Source organism: Lissotriton vulgaris, chromosome 3_1 (assembly GCF_964263255.1).
Source record: "Lissotriton vulgaris chromosome 3_1, aLisVul1.2, whole genome shotgun sequence".
NCBI classification, from domain to species: Eukaryota; Metazoa; Chordata; class Amphibia; order Caudata; family Salamandridae; genus Lissotriton; species Lissotriton vulgaris.
Window position 1 is genome coordinate 1,154,363,504 of NC_141689.1, and position 19,904 is coordinate 1,154,383,407.

General features: G+C 45.0%; 1 protein-coding gene across 1 annotated transcript in view; it reads right to left on the reverse strand.

Annotated features, from left to right (window-relative positions):
* Positions 1 to 19,904, reverse strand: part of LOC147727601 (protein NipSnap homolog 3B-like) — a 516,955-nt gene that overhangs the window by 340,900 nt on the left and 156,151 nt on the right. Inside the window, exon 2 of the mRNA XM_086961631.1 lies at positions 3,730 to 3,937. Coding sequence (XP_086817757.1) covers positions 3,730 to 3,937 — 208 coding nt within the window. The remainder of the gene's footprint in view (positions 1 to 3,729; positions 3,938 to 19,904) is intronic.

The following is a 19,904-nucleotide window of genomic DNA, read 5'->3' on the forward strand; positions in this document are numbered from 1 at the left end:
GTTTATTACCATCCCAACTCCTTTTTGGAGTATTCAGATTATTTTTAATAAAGGTTTTTTCAGGATTTTCAGTTAGTTGGGGTTTTACTGGTTTCCCACCCAAACTATCTCTTCCTAGTTCTTCATAGGATTTTTCTATGATTCTGGCAAGTTGAAATGGTTGGTCTGTTATATCTGTTTCTTTCAATTTCTGGTGGATCGCCACAGATGCTGCTTCTCCTTTTATGTTGGCTAATAATATAGCCGAGACCTGCTTGAAGTCTTTCAGTAATTTCATACCCAGAGTTAAAGCAGGTTCTGGACCGTATTAATTTTGAATCTGTCTTAGTACATCTGGTATAACCACCATAGACGGAACACCATGTGTTTTTGTGTATATTGAAGCAAAGACTGTGCCCCAAGTGTCACAGTCTTCCACATGTGGTGCGATCCCCATTGGAAGACAGATAGTCAGAATTCTGTTTTTCTCAGCAGGAGTAGTATCTGGAAATACTGCCTCTATATGAGTAATTTTTTTGTGCTTACCAGAATGGAATTTGTTCCCGTTTTGCAGGTATTTTACCAAGACATGATTGTGGTGTAATTTTGTTTGTGTTCCCCTGATGAGGGGTCCGTTGTGGAATATTAATTGTGGGTTGGACTGTTGAAGTCTGCATGACATATTGGACCAATTGTCTATGTGCTTTATTTAGTAATTTTAATTGAGCTAAAAGTTCCCGGTCTGACATGTTATCAATGTCTGGATATGGTGTGTAGCTGGCTAGAACCGGCCACGTTGCTCCTGGTCTACCTAGTGGACCATGCCTGGTGATGTGATTTTGATGTTTTAGGGCGCCTTTAAACCAGAGCAGGTGCTCTTGGTAATTTAGTGGGATTTTAACGTCCTCGAAAGGAGTGTATATATCCGGAGGTTCCTCTATTTTGTAATAGTGGAATTCTTTTTTTACAGCGTTTGCTGCTGGAAAGTGTATCCATGAATAGAATACCTCTGTCTGTCGATATTCATGGGCCTCTACCACGAATATGACTGTACCACCTTGTGATGTCAGTCCATTTTCTATAAGTTTAAGAGTTATAGTTCTTCTTAAGTTGACCGGAATGAGTATAGCACTCTGGTCCTTTTCTTGGATGGTTGTGTCATCCACTATGAGTTGAGCTGCTATTCTAGCTTGCTCCCTTTCGTCGCCACTTTCTCCCATTTTACTGACAGAAAGTTTTGTTGCAGATCAAGTTTCAAGGAAACAAAGATTAGGTGCACAATATTTTGGAACACTGTATCCTTCAACGTTGACTAAACCAAATACTAATACATAGGAATCTCTTCCTACTAAGTTCCGGCAGATATTAACCTTTCACCCACTCCAGACGTCTTTTGGCGTTTTTACGGGAAAAGGGTTCTGTGTGAAAAAGCACGACTGAGTTACTCTAGTGTCTTTCATTAGATAATCGCCTTCCGAAACGTTGGGTGCCATGTAGTGTAGTTCCTATATTCCCAATAGGCTCTGCGCATTGGAATAATATAAAGAGCAGTGTAGACGTAGGACTGAGGTTGACTAGGTCTCTACTGACTATATTAGACCTAATTAGTTTTGCCAGCTAGCTCAGAGGTCACTAGAAACTTTCTCGAATGTTCAGGAAAGAGTTAACTCTCCGGATTTAGACAAGAAGGGATTAGCTTCTGACAACCATATAAACATGACAACTTTGCTCCCTCAGAATAGAGTGTATCTCTAGAGTCGTTTGAAAACAATAGGCAGCTATTTCACTCAGTCAATCGTGCATACTTAGTTTCACCAGAGTGCAGAGAAATAGAGAGACGGGCGTTTTCAATAAAATGTGGTATTTATTGAGCAGTCTTCTTTCTCATGCAAGAGAAATGAATTCCCACAATTGCAATACTTATCATAAAGTAAAGTTTGTACAGTAAAAGTAGTATTATGAAATAATACTGTAAAAGCATTGATATGGTTTCTTAGCCATATGATACTTTAAAATAGATAAAATATATACATACATAAAAACATTGACTAACGTACTCAACTGGTGCTTCTAACTACGCCTACCCCGGTGTACCTGTCCTAAGCCTAATACTTGGGAAGGAGTAAGTAAGTAGCAGTTTAAGTTAAGTTGGTTAAGTCGGTTTTGCCAAGAATCTGAATCAAGAATTCTCTTAAGGGTTTAGTCCGCTCCGTACCTTGGTAATAGAATGTGGGAGGTCGGGTATCTCTTTCTTCAGGACTTGATCTGCCAGTAACCCGTAAGGGTGGCTGGAAACACCAGAGCTGGATTTTCTCGGCTGGAGAAAAAGACAGCGTCTCTCTCAGTGCGTCAAACTGGAGGGGCAGCTTCCGTGGGCTCTCGCATCAGCTGGGCTCTCGGGCAAGTAGATAGCCGCTCTGCTCCAAACCACCGTGTGTTTGCTTAAGGCAACTGTTGGTATATTTATACCTGAAAGGTGCCGGGTTTAAAGTAAGGTTGGACATAAGACGTCACTAAGAACTAACAGTTCTTTCTGGACTCCAGGAGTTCTTGTTCAAATCAAAGCAAAAGCAGGGGGGATTTCCCGGGCTGCTGGAGGCTTGGTTTGTTTAAAGAACGTGTTGTACTTTCTAGGAGTCCAGGGGAGTAGCCTTGCCGTATTTGAACCGCATGGGCTATTACTAAATATGGATATGATTCTTATGCCTTTATAAGGATATAGTTTGTTATAACCACATAGGGCATAAATCGGGAATATCGAATTAGGGTCCTAGATAGAAATACAACAAAACTAATAGCTGATTGTCATAAAGTCGTTTAACCCCTCCACTGAGCGTGCGGACAATGGCCGTCGCAAGCACTACCTCGGTAGTGCTGCGCACGTCCGTTGGCCGACGCGGCCCGCCCACTCTTTTAAAGCACCACTCCGCGGCGGAATTAGCACCGCGGTTAAGCAGCTATTGGACTAGAACCAGGAGCCTTAGGCATATTTCGCTCTAGAGTCTAGTGATCTACTCGCTGCACCTACATGGGTAATTGCATGGCATTGACTCTATCACACTTTATGCAGCACAAGAAAGAGCGGCAGTTGTGGAAACTCCTAAATGTGTACATTTATTTTCAGTTTTTCATAAACTTACCTTGAGGCTGGGTCCCGCGTCTCTGCTCCTGCTCTCTTGCCTCCGACACCAGGAATGGGAAGCAGGCAGCAAAGCTCCCTCCCCTAATCCAATCAGACACTCAGCTAGGGACTGGAGGGGTGGGCATGTTCTCTATGCAGGCTGTAATCCAGCCTGTATGGAGAACGGGGAAAGTGTGCATGGCTGTTTTGGGTGGCCCGAGAGGGCCAACCAAACAGTCATTGCACACTTAGGAGTGGGCAAACCACTACTCCCCTGCCCTGCCCTGAGAGCAGAGTAGCCACGCCCACCTGCAAAGCAGCAGGACACAAATCATAAACTCTAGGTTATTATCCTTTTATGTTTCTACTTAGTACTGCTTAAAAGCAGTGGGGCGACGCTCCACCGTCACAGCGTAGGAGCCACCACTGTTTATTTTATTGCATTGATTTAATTGTTTTAGTATAAAGATGTGACTGACTAGGCAACCATTTAAACAGGTTTCTGATGCATTTTAGATTCTTTTATATGCCACTTTATACAAGTATTTGGAGAATAAACTTGTTGCTTCAGTGCTCTGAAGACAGAAAGTATGTCTGGTGCTTGCCAAGAGGAGCCGGAGGAAGCTTACCGTATTTCCACAGGTGAAAGACCTTGTTCAGACCACCCGTCTCCACTATCCAAAAGCCAATCATTTCAGAATGAACTGTTCGAAGGTGAACCCCGGCTATGCATGTCTTTATGTAATCATCCAGTTTTCCTGGCTTCACGTCATAAGTACGCAATTCGTAGATTTCGCTATTTTCTTGCTGTTGTTCTGATGAAACAGATGCATATATCTGAAAAACATACACATTTAGGTTTCAATCTTTTTATTGGTTTGATGGACAAGACAACACAAAATGAATTTGGCACAGATGCCCAGCTTGTGGGCCACACACAATGAAACGCTACATCGTGCATTTAAAACATTTCAAACAAGGGGGAAAACAATCCACCTCCTCCCTTCCTCTAGACCGGCCCCTCCACCCCCTAACCGCTCTCGACCCCATCCCCCCCTCCCCCCCTGTTATAATCAAGGATGTATATGAAGCCTGCAGTAGGCAGGTTAGTGACCCTGTGGCTGGGTGGAATCTTGTGATAATGCAGGAAGTCGCAGGAAGCGCATGTACCTAGGACAAATGAGTTGGCGAAATTCTGAGCATAAGAGGGCGCTGAAAGGGTGTCTCAGATCCAAAAAGGAAGCTCCGCCACCTTGGAGAGAAAAGGAAATGCGCTCCATACACAGCACATATAACCTGTGCAACCATCCCTGCATCAAGGGTGTCCTATCCGAACCCCATTTTGACAGTATATTCTGTAGGGCAGCCCACAAAGCTATACCCATCTGCTTCCCCTTATATGATTTGAGGGGGAATGTAAGTCTGTCGGAGACGCCCTTTGATAATATATTCTGGGAATCGTAGGATAGTGGTGTCCAAGTGAACGTCTATTTCATCTAGGACCTGGGTCCAGTATGACTGAAGCTTGGGGCATTCCCACAGAATGTGCAACAAGGTGCCAGCCTCTCCACATTTCCTCTAGCAGCCTGGTGAGTGATTGAGTTTGCTCCTATGCAGTCTGTGAGGAGTGAGGTACCAATACCTTGGTAGCAGGCTCCTTGATAGAGATGTTGTGTGCTGAGTGCCTATCCCTATAGTGGATCTCGCTCCATTCTTTCTGGCTCAGTGTCTGCCCCCACTCCACTTCCCACCATTTCTGCCCTGCTCACTTATTCTCCTGTTCAGGGGAGCATAAGATGTGGTAGAGTTATGCGATGAGTCTCTACTCAGACTCTGGCTGGGCCCACTCCAGCAGGCAACGCATCTGAGTAGCCTTGTAATAATAGTCTAGGTTGGGCATTCCCAGGCCTCCTTCATCTGGGGATCTAAAACTCATGTCCATGCTCATCCTTGGTTTCCTGTCCGCCCAAACAAAAAAGGAGAACTCAGCTTGGAGCTGTTTCATCATTCCCGGTGGCGGCTCCACAGGCAGTGTCTGAAAGAGGTAAAGGAATTTAGTGAGTGCGTTCATTTTAAGGGCTGCAACCTGACCAAACCATGAGATGCCAAACGGGCGCCAGCTTTGTAAGTCACGCCGTGTCTGTGCTAGTGTGCATGTGTAGTTGAAGGAGACTGTCTCCGCCGTTGAGACCGCCAGTGTTATACCTAGGTAGGGGATTGTTTTTTGATCCCACCTAATGGAGCATCAGTGCTACTGAAAAGTTAAGTGCGCCATTGTTTCATTGGTAGAATGTTATACCTCTGAGTACTACGTGTGGAGAACAAAGAGGTGGTGTGCCAAAGGGCACATGCAGCCAAACTCTAAAATTGGAAAATTAAAATAATTAACTTTTGTCAAAGTCCGGAAGTTGAACGTATTACTTAAAGCGTCTCTCCGTTGATTGGATACTTTCAACCATGCATGCAATCATCCATGAATCACTTATCACCCTTGCACTTTGTTACACTTCCTCTCACCCACGCATATAGTCATCCACCTTTTCAATCGTTCATGCATTTACACACTCGTCCATCCACGAGACCACAGACACACATAAACCCAACAATGAAACTGCACTTTCAGCTATAAACCAGACCTACTGTGTTTTCCAATGCCTGTTACCTTTACTTTCTGGAATATGTATATTTAAACAATATTAAAATTAATACTCAAGCTTGTTTACCTTGACATACATATGTTTGAGGGCTCCCTAATTTCCAGGCTATGAACTGGATTTGCTTTGTCACTTTGACAGTATTTACTATAAAATTGAGGGAGGTCTGCAAGAGATGATGCCTGTGCATGCAACTATAAACAAGGTGTAGGAAACTTTAGTTTGTAAAGGGGATGTAAACCCTTCTCAAGTAACAACTATAATCCATGTCAGGTTGAACCACAAAAAGTCACTAAACTAACCTGTGCTTAACCCTCTGGTATCTTGGCACAAAAGCAGTAATGCTTGATTTAGAGGCAATGGGTAAGGTATTTTTCCAGAACACAAATAGTAATAAAGTAGAAACAGAACATAAGAAAAACCCTACAATAATTTAGAACAATAGAGAAAATGTTAATAAATAATTTGACACAAGAACGACACAAATTCAATTAGTAGAACCAGAGTTATAATTTTTTTAGGTTTTCATTGAAAAATAGCACCTAAAACATCAAAGCTCCAACAGTGGGCATCTAGTCACGCAAGACTGGGGCAAAGTCGAAAGAAATGGCCAATAACAATGGAGCTTATTGAGCCCAGTCTCCGCTTACCTTTGCACTTAACAGAATTTTTGAAGAAAAAATTCTGAGAAGGTAAAGTTCAGCGGGCAAAGGCAGGCAGAATTGTCCAAGGAGCAGGTGTCATAATTGGGGAGCTACCGGATGAAGTCACTGTGAATATTTCTATGTTTGGACTTTGTAATTTTTTGGGAAGTCAAAAATCTCTAGTGGGACAAAAGCTGTAGCTGATGAGGGCTCCACAAGGCTGGATACCCCTTCTGAGAGGAGCCGCTGAAGAATATTTGCTGCTGCGAAGAACAATGTTGCAGGACCTACCGCCATGCCAGGCCTCCCAGTGCTGCACCTTGGGTGGGAAATCGCAACAGGTTAGCTCCCGGTCTCCTCTCTTTTCCCAGATCATGTTTTAGTCAAAAATTATTCAAGTTCCAAGTTTTGGGTTTTGGATGTTTGGGCACTTTTAGCACTACTTACAAGAGTCCAGGGCTGTGTGGGCACCACTTTGAAGGTAGGACTCTCTTTAGATAGGGTCCAGGAGCAGCTATTTGTTCTCCTGTAGTATAGAACAGGAAGCCAGTCACTTATCCCTTGGAGTCACTCTGGTACTCCTGCGTTCAGGCAGCAAGGCAGACCTCGAGCAGCAGGGCAGGCCTCTGAGTGTACATGGGACGTTTCAAGCAGAAGGGCCGTCCTCTGGTAGCAGAAGAGCAGTACTCTGAAGTAAAGATCAGGCCTCAAGCAGTAGGGCAGTCCTCTGAAATAAATTGCAGTCCTCCTGAGTGTCCTCCACAGGTCCAGGAGTGGACTGAAGAGTTGGTCTAAGGATCCAATATTATACCTGGTGCCAGCCTCTGAAATGGAAAAACTTCTAGACTTCCTCAAAAAATCCACTTCTGAAATATCCTTCTTTCCCCAGCCAAAGCTTGAAGAGTTCTAGAGCAGCATAATACTGGTGTCAAGTTCTTTGTGAGTGTGCTGGAGGCAGGCCAAGAACCTAGGGGTACTCTTTGATAGCAATCTTTCTTTTGATGGGCATATCAATGCTATTGCTTCTTCGTCTTTTTCAAGCTTAAGACACCAAGGAAAATTCTTCCGTTCATCTCATGCGATCTACGGAAAAATGTAGTCTCCACTCCGATTATTTCCAGAATTGATTATTGGTCCTTGATACCTAACAAATCTCCTAAATCTCTCCCCCTTATTGTTATGGGTTAAGGCTTGGTCTAACCCTGAGGCCTCCTTTTTGCGGGCATGCATCTCGGAGTGCCTGGGTCTAACAAGATGGAGGAAGATTGTTAGGTTGTTGTATATAAAGAAGCTTTTTGAAATGTTGGGTATTAATGAATTGTATGTAAATCCCTCCACTATCACTGAAAACACAAAAGAGTTAGTAAAACGTAATTTTATAAGTTATTACACTGACACGAGGTTGAGGAAAGTGCAAAGCATGCCAACCCTTTGCGAGATATGTCCCATTGGTAACAACAAAACATAACCTTGTTTATTCTGGGTAACAAATCCTGTTTACAGGCGATATCTTTCCCTGTTTAGATTCTGTACGATCCCATTTATTATAGTCTTTCCCACCACAATATTTGGTCATGTGATCTTTCCCCGTACGTGTGGGATCAATCATCCAAACAGAACACGTCACCTGACCCAGTTTTGCCCTTTATATGAGGCTCCAAGGAAACGTTTTTTCATACCTATTTTATGGAAGTCGCAGGTTAGACTCGATTTGGAAGGATTACACTATTTACAACACATGGAAAGTAAATATGTTTGCTGGGCAGTTCTTCATTTGTGGACATGCATAGCACTTATAAAGAGATATGAATAGGTTTTATATAGTCATCTGTTTATGTGTTCATAACAGTTTTTAGGTCAGTATTCTCAAATGAGGTAACCAGGGTTATTTTAAAATAGTTTGTTTATGCATCCTACTTGCAAGCAAATATTTGTTCCATTTTTAAATAGGCGGGGAATACTTTTGGGTCTCTGTAGTAAGATTTTTAAATAATGAAAGCATTGGTATTGTCTGTATATGAAATGTATTGAATTACATTATTTATTGATTGTGGTCTTAAAGGTGCAATGACATTTTGATTTGTGATATGTTTGATGCTTCTATGGATTTCTGTTTTCTGCATAAAGATCTGTGAGACTGAAACTGATCATTGCAATGCCTTGTTTACGAACATCCAGAAAAGATGCTTTAAAAAAACATGCAAATTGTTCAGAGTGCTGTGGCATGACTACTCCTGGGAATTCCAAAGTTCCAATCTGTTTCCAGGGCCTCGGGCAGCTCCACTGGCTTCCCATTGAAAAACCTATAGACTTCAAGCCCCACTACATTGCCTTTGAGGCGATGCACGCTTCCAATGATACTCAGCCTGCCAAAACACTACCACATCTCCCAGCACCTGCGCACACTCCACTGGCTCCCCATCGAGGCAAGAGTCACCTTCAAGATGCTCACCCACGTACACAAGGCCCCCCACGACATCGGACCAGCATACATGAAAAGCTGACTCAAATTCCACGCGCTTCAAAGAACCCTGCAATCAGCCTAGCTCTCCTACGCCGTAGTCCCGAACACCAGAAAAAAAAAAACTGAACGGGGGCCGCTCCTTCTCCTTCCTTGCGGCCGGGGCCTGGAACGCCCTTCCACTCCACCCCAGACAGACAACATCACTCCCCATCTTCACAAGAGACCTCAAGACCTGCCTCTTCGACTGACCAACTCCTTGATGGACTGGAACCTGCACCCCTCCCACCACCAAACCTGCACCCCAGCACTTTGAGACCCTTACGGGTGAGTAGTCGCACTTAACAAACGCTTGATTGATTGATTGACACTCCAGTCGATCACACTTGGATCATCGTCAGCTTGAAATTCAGCAGTATCCATATTTAAAAGATCTAACGGAGGGGAGGGGGAAGGAGCTTCATCACCTGTACTGCTAAGCTTTGAAATTCAATGCCCTCAGATCTTCAGAAACAAGATGAACTAGTTTATTTCCTGAAAGCTCTTAAAGCATGGCTTTTTAACAATTAGACCTCTGTTCCTTTCTCACCTCTAAGTTGTCTGCTTCGGCTGAGATCTGTTTCCCAGAGCTATAGCGCCTAGACGCCCCAGGGTAGTAGAGCACTATATACATTTCATTTTCATTTAATTTTCAAACGTAAGGAGGGCAGGGAACAGCTTTGCTCCTCCCACCCTGCAGGATGGCCCATCCTCCTAACACATAGTCCCACTTTTGTCTCACTGTCTGGGAGGAATACACAAGAGCAAATTACAGTCAGGTGACCCAGGACACAGGTTGCAGGCACCAAATGCTTAGGACAAAAAATGTCCAACTGTCTAAAAGTAAAACATAAACCGCAGGGCTTGGGCCCCTAGTCCTTAAGCATGGGCCACTAATACATCTAAATAACAATACAATTGGCAATACTGACTCTTATTCACGAATGATACCTTGATCCGTGATCACACAACAAACTAATATGATCACCATTTATTTGACACTTTTTCTTCACATATTCCACAATTTTAATTCTTTTCAACACATATTCAAATTCATGGTCATATAATCATACACAGCAAATACATTACACAACTAACATGTGACAAACACACCAATATGTACGGATTTACCCCAACACTACAGATGAAATTAGAACAGAATCAATTACCTCCCATGTTACCAAAAGCAGTGGTCGTCTTAATTCCAAAGCCTGGCAAGGACCCCCTGCACTGTGGGTCATATACACCACTTTCCCTATTAAATGTTGACTATAAAATACTAGCAAAAAACGAAATATGTGCAGCATGCACTGCTGATAGAGAAAACATTTTCCCCTGCCCAATCGGGATTTGTGCCCCATAGCTCTACCTCCCTAAACTTATGCACTCTCTTTGCTGTCCTCTTTGCTGTAACTCTCTGGAGTGGCCATTCCTATGGACTGTCATGCGCAGGATGGGTATGCCCTTCGGGTTCACAGCACTGCTATACTCGGCCCCTACTTCCAGATTGAGTTTAAACAGCACACTCTCCCGTTCTTTTTCTCTGTCCCGGGGTACTAGACAGGGTTGCCCCTTGTCCCCCCTGCTTTTTATCCTTGCTATGGACCCACTCATTTGTGACTTTACAGAACGCCACCTACACAGAGGGATCCAATTTAATACAGGGCCATTACTGGTGTCATTACACGCAGATGATATTATTTTATAAGTCCGGAACCCGCTAGACAATTTAGACCCACTTATCCGGGAGATAATAAGATTTGGCGCCTTCTCAGGCCTTGGTATAAATTGACATAAATCAGTTATATTCCCCCTTATGCAGGGTACGCACAAATGGGAGGGAGAGTTCCCATTGACCTGGTGCTCAGACTCGGTCAGATATTTGGGAATCAACATACAATTAGACACCACTGAAATCATGCGATCTAACAACAGAACGGTGATCCACTCGATGGAGCAGAAGGTGGAATAATGGCTTCCACTCTCAATTGCTGGCCTTATAGCTCTGATTAAAATGGTTGTTTTGCCCAAATTCCTCTTGTTATTTCATAATATACCTATCCCGCTCCCAAATTGCTTCTTCCACTCCATAAACACCCATCTTATGTAATGTAATGTAATGTAACCGGATTTATAAAGCACGTGGTTACTCGGGAGCGTCCCAGCGCTGAGGAAGAGCCAAAATTCCTGCGGGAGAGAAGCTTAAGGGCCCTGAGGGAAAAGGAAAGTTTTAAGAAGTTTCCGAAACCGCAGGTGGCATGGTTCCGCTCGCAGCTTCAGCGGGAGTGAGTTCCACAGAAACGCTGCGTTCACGGAAAATCGACGCCCTCCAGTGCGCGCCCTCTTAACTCTAGGGTTTATGTCCAGATATTCATGATCAGAGTGAAGGGATCTATTGGCTTTATAGGGCGCGACTAGTCTCTTCAAGATCGGAGGTTCCTTGCCTTTCAGAGATTTGTGAGCGATACACAAAGATTTGAACATTATTCTCTCACGAATAGGCAGCCAGTAAAGTTGACTAAGGGCTGGTTTCGCTGAGCCCTAGCAGAAGTGCCTGTGAGCAGCCTGGCTGCGGAGTTCTGAATCCGCTGCAATTTAGAGATTGTTCCTTCTGGGGTGCCCAAAAACAAGGCGTTACTGTAATCTAATCTAGAAAGGATCAGCCCTTGAATTTGCAGCTTCCTTGAGAGAGGGGGGAGAAGAGGGAGAACTTTCCGAGCTGAGCGGAGTAAACCGAAACAGGTGCCAGCCGTTTTTTTGGCTTGGGTTTTGAACGAAAGATCCTGTTCCAGCCAGACCCCCAAACTTTTGATTTCTTGTTTTTTTTGGGGGGGGGGGGGGCGGGGGGAAGAACTCCCATACAGGTAGGCCAGATAGCATCAGACAGTGAAGTCCCCTTATGCCCCAACAGCGTAAGTTCCATTTTGGAGCCATTTAGTTTGAGAGAGCACTCGCTCATCCAGGCATGTATTTTGGACAGACAGGCGTGAAGGTTTTCAGAACACTGGTCTGATTGAGTCAGCGAGATGACGAGTTGGGTGTTGTCAGCATAGCTTACTATTTTATTCCCAAAAGGGGCAACCACATCCTCCAGCGGGGACATGTACAAGTTGAACAGTGTCGGGCTCAATGATGAGCCATGCGGTACCCCACACTGGAGGGGGATTGAGTTGGACCGCGCAGTGCCTTCCCAGACTTGAAAAGTCTGAATATTTAAGTAGGATGTTAGCCAGTCCAGGGCCTTACCAGACACTCCCATATTGCAAAGGCACTGAGTCAGGACACAGTGGTTAACCATGTCGAAGGCTGCACTTAGATCCAAGAGGATCACTACCACTGATCCTCCTGAATCCAAGATGCACCTCGCCTCTTCGATGACCGATATAAGGGCCGTGCCAGTACCCTGGCCCGGACGAAAGCCTGTTTGAGAGCTGCGTAGTAGCTCATTAGATTCCAGAAAAGTGGACAGTTGTTGGTTGACCATTTTCTCTGCAATCTTGCTGAGTCCAGGTAGCAGTGAAATAGGCCTAAAATTAGCCAACTCCGTAGGGTCCAGCTGCGGATTTTTCAATAGGGCCTTTACAACAGCCCCCTTCTAACTTGAAGGGACAATGCCTTGACAAAGGGAGGCGTTAATTAGGTCGGTAGCCAGGGGGGAGATGGTGGAGGCAACCCGTTTGAGAATACATATTGGAACTGAGTCACTGGGTGAGCCACTTTTCATGGCAGCCAGGACCTTTTGGAATTCTTCCACAGAAACTCGGTCGAAGGAATCTAACTGAGGGCCGAGCACCATAGGCCTAATATAGGTATCTACTGTATAGTCGGGCTGTGGCAGAGTCTTAAGGATATTATGAATTTTAGCATCAAAATGATAGGCAAGCTCATTACATTTGCCTCCAGAGATGTCTGGGGCTATGGGGGGCTCAGGAACCTTCAGTAGTTCTTTTACAATCTGAAAAGTTTCTCTCGAGGAGTTGGAGGAGGATCTAATTCTTTCTTCAAAGAATGCAGCCTTAACGTTTTTAAGAAAGACTTTGTAGGCCCTAATTGCTGAGCGATAGGCTTCCTTGTTATGACTGGCCCAGTCCCTTCTCCACACGCGCTCGAGCTTCTTGCATCCTTTCCATAAGGCTCTGAGCTCAGGGGAGTACCAAGGAGATTTACAGGCTCTGCCCTTTTTTTCAATTGATTTCTTCGGCAGAACTAGATCCAATGAACTGTCGAGCCAGTTCTTAAAGTTATTATCAGCTACCACGGGGTCGGGGTCAGGTAGGGGAATAGATTGTTCAAGCTTATGGGTCCAGCTTTCAACGGGGAGCTTAGACCAGGCCCTTTCCAAAGTGCGCAAGGCCGTGATACGCGGTATGTCAATCTCGGCTTGCCAAGAGAAAGAGACCAGGAAGTGATCCGACCAAGAAAGAGGTAGGGGGAGATAGACTGGAGTGATAGGATGTTGGAAAAAATGGGGTCCAAAAGATGGCCTTTTATGTGAGTAGCATCCATATTAATAGGACCCAAAACATATGATTTAAGATCCAGCTGAAGGTCAGCCGCTACTTTATCATGGGGGTCATTAAGATGTAAAGTTAGGTCTCCCAGTACAATGAAATTGGATGCAGTAGAGGCCAAAACAGTTACTGTTTCCATAAGTGAGCTAACAAAGTGGCCCAAACAGCTCGGGGGCGATACACCAGCAGGCCTGATATAGAAATGGTGGGAGAGATTTGCAAAACGAAATGAGAACTCTCACAGTCAGAAATACTACCATCCTCTATCCTGCAAATAAAATGGTCTCTGTACAGGATAGCTACCCCACCCCCTCTCCCAATGGGCCTGTTCTGTGATTGAATAAGATACCCTGGGGGTAGCGCACTTACAATATCGGCTTCGGAATTCAGGGATAGGCAAGTTTCCGTCAGAAACAGAATATCTAATTTATGATCCTGAATCATGAGGTTGATTTCCAGAGAATGTTTAGGGATAGACCTAAATTTGATAGGGCCATACGCACGTTAGTACTAATGGGTGTATCATGTTTCCTTCCCTGAGAAATCTAATTACAGAGACTACTATATGTCATCTGGCCTATGTAGATAACAACAATTGGGATTTTTCATAGGTCTAAGTTGAAGCAGATCCTTCCACGAGTAGCAGATCGAGTGTTTCAATGAAAGGGGCATAGAGTCTGGCCCTAGGCCCGGCTGGGCGTGGACGGGCGCAGACGGGCTTGCCTCCGGCGCGCCATCGGCACGCCCGCTGCGCCCGCCCGCTGCGCGGTCGGGAAGAGATACACATTAAGTAACACTGGGTGAGTACGCCCGGAGCACTAGCGTGCCAACCTGTGCCTCCTCCCAAGATGGCGCCGGACCAAACTCGACCGGAGGATCAATCCCGCAACCAGTACAAGCCCTAATCGGCCCCCTGGAAGAAGGGAGAACCCCAGCAAGAGCCAAATAGGATGAGTAGTAAGCAAATAGGCTTTTTTTTAAAGAACTAAAACGATGCCCAAAACGGAGCATGCAATTTAAAACAGAGAATGACACACACTAAAGAACAATTCAGTTTGTAGCAAAGGTTTCCCTGCTCCCAGCTTTTTGCCTCAAGAGCTTCTAGCTCTAAACAGAGGTGGTAGCGTGAGATGCTCAATTTGTAGTCCTGAGCCTAAATCGCCCGGAGCACTAGCGCGCCAACCTGCACCTCCTCCCAAGATGGCGCCGGACCAAATTCAACCGGAGGATCAATCCCGCAACCAGTACGAGCCCCAATTGGCCCCTGGAAGAAGGAAGAACCCCAGCAAGAGCCAAATAGGATGAGTAGTAAGCAAATAGGCTTTTTTTTAAAGAACTAAAATGATTCCCAAAACGGAGCGTGCAATTTAAAACAGAGAATGACAAACACTAAAGAACAATTCCAGTTTGTTAGCAAAGGTTTCCCTGCTCCCGGCTTTTCAACTCAGGAACTTCTAGCTATAAACGGCTAACTTGGGGGGGCAGACGCCCAAGGGTCCGCTGGGAGATTATGACACATCCCTATCACAGGCGTTGCTTTGGAGTTACTAATTTAAATATATGTTATTTGGTAGCTCAGTGCACCTATGCGCACGCCTGATATCACCCTGCTTAAGGTCCTCTATTTATAACCTGAAGCTGACTAAGTCCTGCAGAACACTCTCAATGCAGTGTTACCTCTGGGACACCCCCGAGACCCTCTGGATATTCAGGCAGTCTCAACTACAAGTTGGTTCTGGCTAAAATTGGTCAGGATGATGGGATCACCGGTTTTTTACTTCATGAGTCTACCGCTACCAAATCAACACTGTTTTCCGACCACTGGAGAGAGAATAGTCCAACACACCCTATCTTGGTTTAACATGACCACCACAGGGGACCTTTACATTGATGGCCAGGCTTTCACGGTCTCTGATGAAGGGAAATTCCCTGATGCATCATTTATTGATACATTTGTACTCACCCAGCTACGTTCTAGCATACTTGCCAAGATCCTTGGGTTCCCGCTCGAACCTAGCTCATTCACTCCCTTGTCCGTAGTAACAGACAGCGACGCTGGGACCCATCTGATTTAAAAAATGTAAAGAGCATGTACAGAGGTTATTTCAGTCAATTATGCAACTGTATGCACTGCCTGGGAGGCAGATCTAGGCCACCCGATCACTGATGACCAATGGGAGGCGGGCTGCCAACAAACTAAGTCAGTCTCCCTAAATAGTCACCACAAACTTATCCACTTCAAGTTCCTTTGGAGGATTTACACTACACCTATGAAGGCGCACAAAATAGACTCAGACAGACCACATTGCTGCCTAAAATGTAAATCCTCACACGCAGACTTCGCACACCTCGCTTGAACCTGCAGCAAAAGTAGCAGGTATTGGCCCGAAATACACCACACACTGGGTGAATGATAGGACTAGATCTAATGGCCACCCCGGAGATGGCACTGATGGGGTATGCGAACAACATTCCAAAGAAAGTCAGGAAATTGACGGAACTAAGTCTATTACTGGCAAAAAGGGAAATAGCACTTAAATGGGGACGTAGGTCTGTGCTGCAGCGCAAGGACTGACTCACTAGTCTAGCATATTGCAACCTCGACCATGATTTGGATGCTTCCACTTTGCCCAGCACATCCCGCACCATTTGGGGCCCTCTTAAACACTATAACATGATAACGCACTCACAACCTGCTGCTCAACTGGAGGATGGGCTTGTGCCTGCGGGACAGGCTGAACAGTGGGCATACATATGATATATTTGTGATATGGTTCTGTTAACAATAACTGGGAATGTTTCTTGTATCACAGACCGTCAATTGCAAGATAATGCGCCGTACTCTGAAGGTCATGAGAATGTATATCATGTGAATGTTAAACTAGGAAAGCTAGCTTACTCCAAAACAGTCGAGATAAGTGTCATGTATTGCTTACACTATGCAAATGCCCGGATCTGCTCTACTTGGCACTACACTGGCACTGGTATAGGATGTTGTATTGTATCATGACAATGGTAAATAAATGTATTAAAAAAAACATTACACATGAAATATCATGAAAAATAAACCCCATTCTATTAATAATCATATAGCTAAGACAAATATGCCCACAATTTGACTTTACCAAAGCCGTACAGGAGCCTCATTATTGCATCATGTATCTAGTGCTCCTCAGATTGGGCTTTACAATCAAACAGTGCCAAAATGTAGGCTCAGACAAATGGTGGTTCTAATACACAGAAAAACCAAAGTAAATTATGGACAGAGCATTGACAATACAAGCACTCACCCCCAGTCAACTGATCTGGGTTTAGTCCATCATCGTTATTTAGCCCACTCTGCCACCCCAGTTCAGACATGGCCATATGCAAATCAGTCTGACCCTGTGCCACATGGGAACAGTCCAGCCCGAACTGCCAAGCCATGCCTTCCCTGGACCGGAAACAAGCTACCGAGGACCGGTTTCTGGCATTTCAGACGTCTTCAGCCCGGCTTGCTTGAATCCAGTGGCAAAGTGAGCAAGGGACTCACGTCTGAGCATACCCTGCCAACTTATGGGGAACAAAGAAAAACCAAAGGAAATGATGGACGGAGCGTTGACAGTACAAGCACTCACCCCCAGTGAACTGATCTGGGCTTAATCCATCAACGTTCTTTAGCCCACTCTGCCACCCCAGTTCAGACATGGCCATATGAAAATCTGTCTGACCCTGTGCCTCATGGGAACAGTCCAGCCCGAACTGCCAAGCCATGCCTTCCCTGGACCGGAAACAAGCTACAGAGTACTGGTTTCTGGCATTTCAGCCGTCTTCAGCCCAGCTTGCTTGAATCCAGTGGCAAAGTGAGCAAGGGACTCACGTCTGAGCATACCCTGCCAACTTATGGCGAACAAAGAAAAACCAAAGGAAATGATGGACGGAGCGTTGACAATACAAGCACTCACCCGCAGTCAACTGATCTGGGTTTAATCCATCACCGTTCTTTAGCCCACTCTGCCACCCCAGTTCAGACATGGCCATGTGGAAATCAGTCTGACCCTGTGCCTCATGGGAACAGTCCAGCCCGAACTGCCAAGCCATGCCTTCCCTGGACCGGAAACAAGCTACTCAGGACCGGTTCTAATACACTCCTTTGATCAATTACAGCCCTGAGCCATGTTATCTCTTAATTCAAGTGCACTCGTTTGTTGAAGTACTGTCAACGCGTTTTGAAACCTTTCAATTTTTGTGGGTTCTCCTCAGGACTCTGAACAAATGAGCACTGTGAACAAATAACAAATAAACAATGTTAAATATTCTGTACATCCATCATCCAATAAACTCATAAACACACACTTATACTACACCAAACCGCTATAGGATGAGGCCCGGGCTGGAACCTGCCGGAGGAGGAGGGCCTCAAACACCTTCCTGTAAGGAGCTCAGGCTCAAGGCCAGTCCCTTAATGGTGGGGCTGCGTGGGGGAAGAGCAGTGACACTGGCCAGGAAGGTCAGCAGTCTTGCTTACACATTGATTAACAATCCCCAAGCCCTCTCTCAAGCCGTACTGTACTTTCAAGAGGATTTTGGACTCCAATGCCCAAATCCAATTCTATCGACAACCTTTACTGTGGAGTCGAAAAGGGTTGATGGGCCGTTAGCAACTTGGGTTGTTAAGGTTATCCTTTTGAAAAACAAGTTCTACAAAGGAAGTATGCCAAGATTGCAGGATCTGTGATTTACATGTAGCACTTTGAAGAGTAACATAACATGTTTATTTTTAAAACGCATGTTCACCCTGAAGGGCCTCTTGGCACTGAATAACAGATGTTTACTGTTACCCAACTCAATGGTACTCATTTTATTGACCTCAGAAGGGTGAAAGGCCGAATGGACCAGCCAGGATTTGAAACTGTGACCCTGATGTCAAACACAGGCCTCATTAGTCCACTGAGCCACCAGACCCATTTAGTAAGGATCACCATTAGTGGAGCTCAGAGATCTGTATTGACTTTATATAGCTCCATTGGAGCCCCATCTGGGCCCGGGTTTTTTTTTTGGAGGGGATTTTGTTTAGAGCAACTTCCACTTCATGTAAATTAAACTGAATGGGGGTGGGATAAGGTGATGGTTCCTGGTGTGAGTCACAGCTGTCAGTGCCCCGTGGAACCCTATTTATCCAAATTGGGTAACCTATTGTTCTGCTTTGGTCTGTGTTTCACATCATTTGTTTGAGGTAACCACCTTTTAAAGGCCCCTAGTATTTTTTCTTTAGTTTGCATGTCGAAAAGTGGTTCTCCAATGCCTCTTTATGGAGTTCTTTCTGTCTATTTGCAAGGTTGTTTTATAGTCATTCTACAATTAACAATTTTTCTGGGTTTACCGTTCAGATCTTTCTGAAGTCTTGGGTTGGTTTGCCTGTGGACAGTATCACAGAGGATAGGAATCTCAAGTCCTAGCTGGCTTCAGGAGTCCTTTTTCGTACAGTTAATCAATTTGATAAAATAGTTAATAACTTTCTGTGTGCTGCACCAGATACACCTATTCCACATTTCTTTCTTCAAGCAAATAATTCCCCTCCAATGAATTGGCAGTGTTAGAAATGGGGGGCTCTGGTTGGCAGAGGTAGGTACCTTTGTCCAAAAAGAGACTGCTGCTTCTAGTCAGGGTAAGGGGGACGCACACTGTAGATAACCCCTGCTCACCCTCTTGATAGCTTGGCACAATCAGACAGGCTTTTCCCAAAGGCAATGTGTAAAGTATTTGTACCAACACTCACAGCAAAACAGTGATAACACCACAAATGGACACTACACCGGTTTAGAAAAAGTAAAGTATCTTTATCTAAACTTAACAAGACCAACACAACAAAAATCCAATATACAAGTATTAAGAAAAATGACTTTAAAAAGGTTTTAGCAACTGAGCCCATAGAAAATGATGGATGCGTGATTTCTTGCAAAGTACCTGTCATTGCGACAAAATTCACCAAGCCAAACCACAGCAGCGATAGGAAGCGCCGAAAAATAAACAGATGCGCGATTCCTGAGACCTTCGTGGATGCGATGCGACAGTTCTGCTGGACACAGGGCAGCAGTGCATTGGGTCCGGTCTGTAGGTGGAAGCGATGCGTCGATTCTGAGATGACTCCAATCCGCGGGTGATGCGTTGGGGAAAACTTGATGCACAGGGACGATGCGTGGAAATCTGGTATGCGGCGGCAAATGAAGCGGCAGTGCCAAGCGGTGCTGAACCGGTTTCTTCAGCCCCGATCCCTCGATGCGTTGATTCTTGCAGCGGTGACAGGCGTTGTGTCGGTTACAGGAGCAGCACGGTGGTACTGGGTGATTCCTCTCGCAGCATGGTGTTGCATCGGAAAAATTGTCAGAAGAAGAGCGATGTGTCAGTTTTCTTGTTGTTGCATTGCTTTCGGTCTCCCAGCAGCAGAAACAAACTCCGGAGGTCGCTCACAGTCACAGGCACTTCTTGGCAGGTCAGAACTCCAAGCAAGGAAGT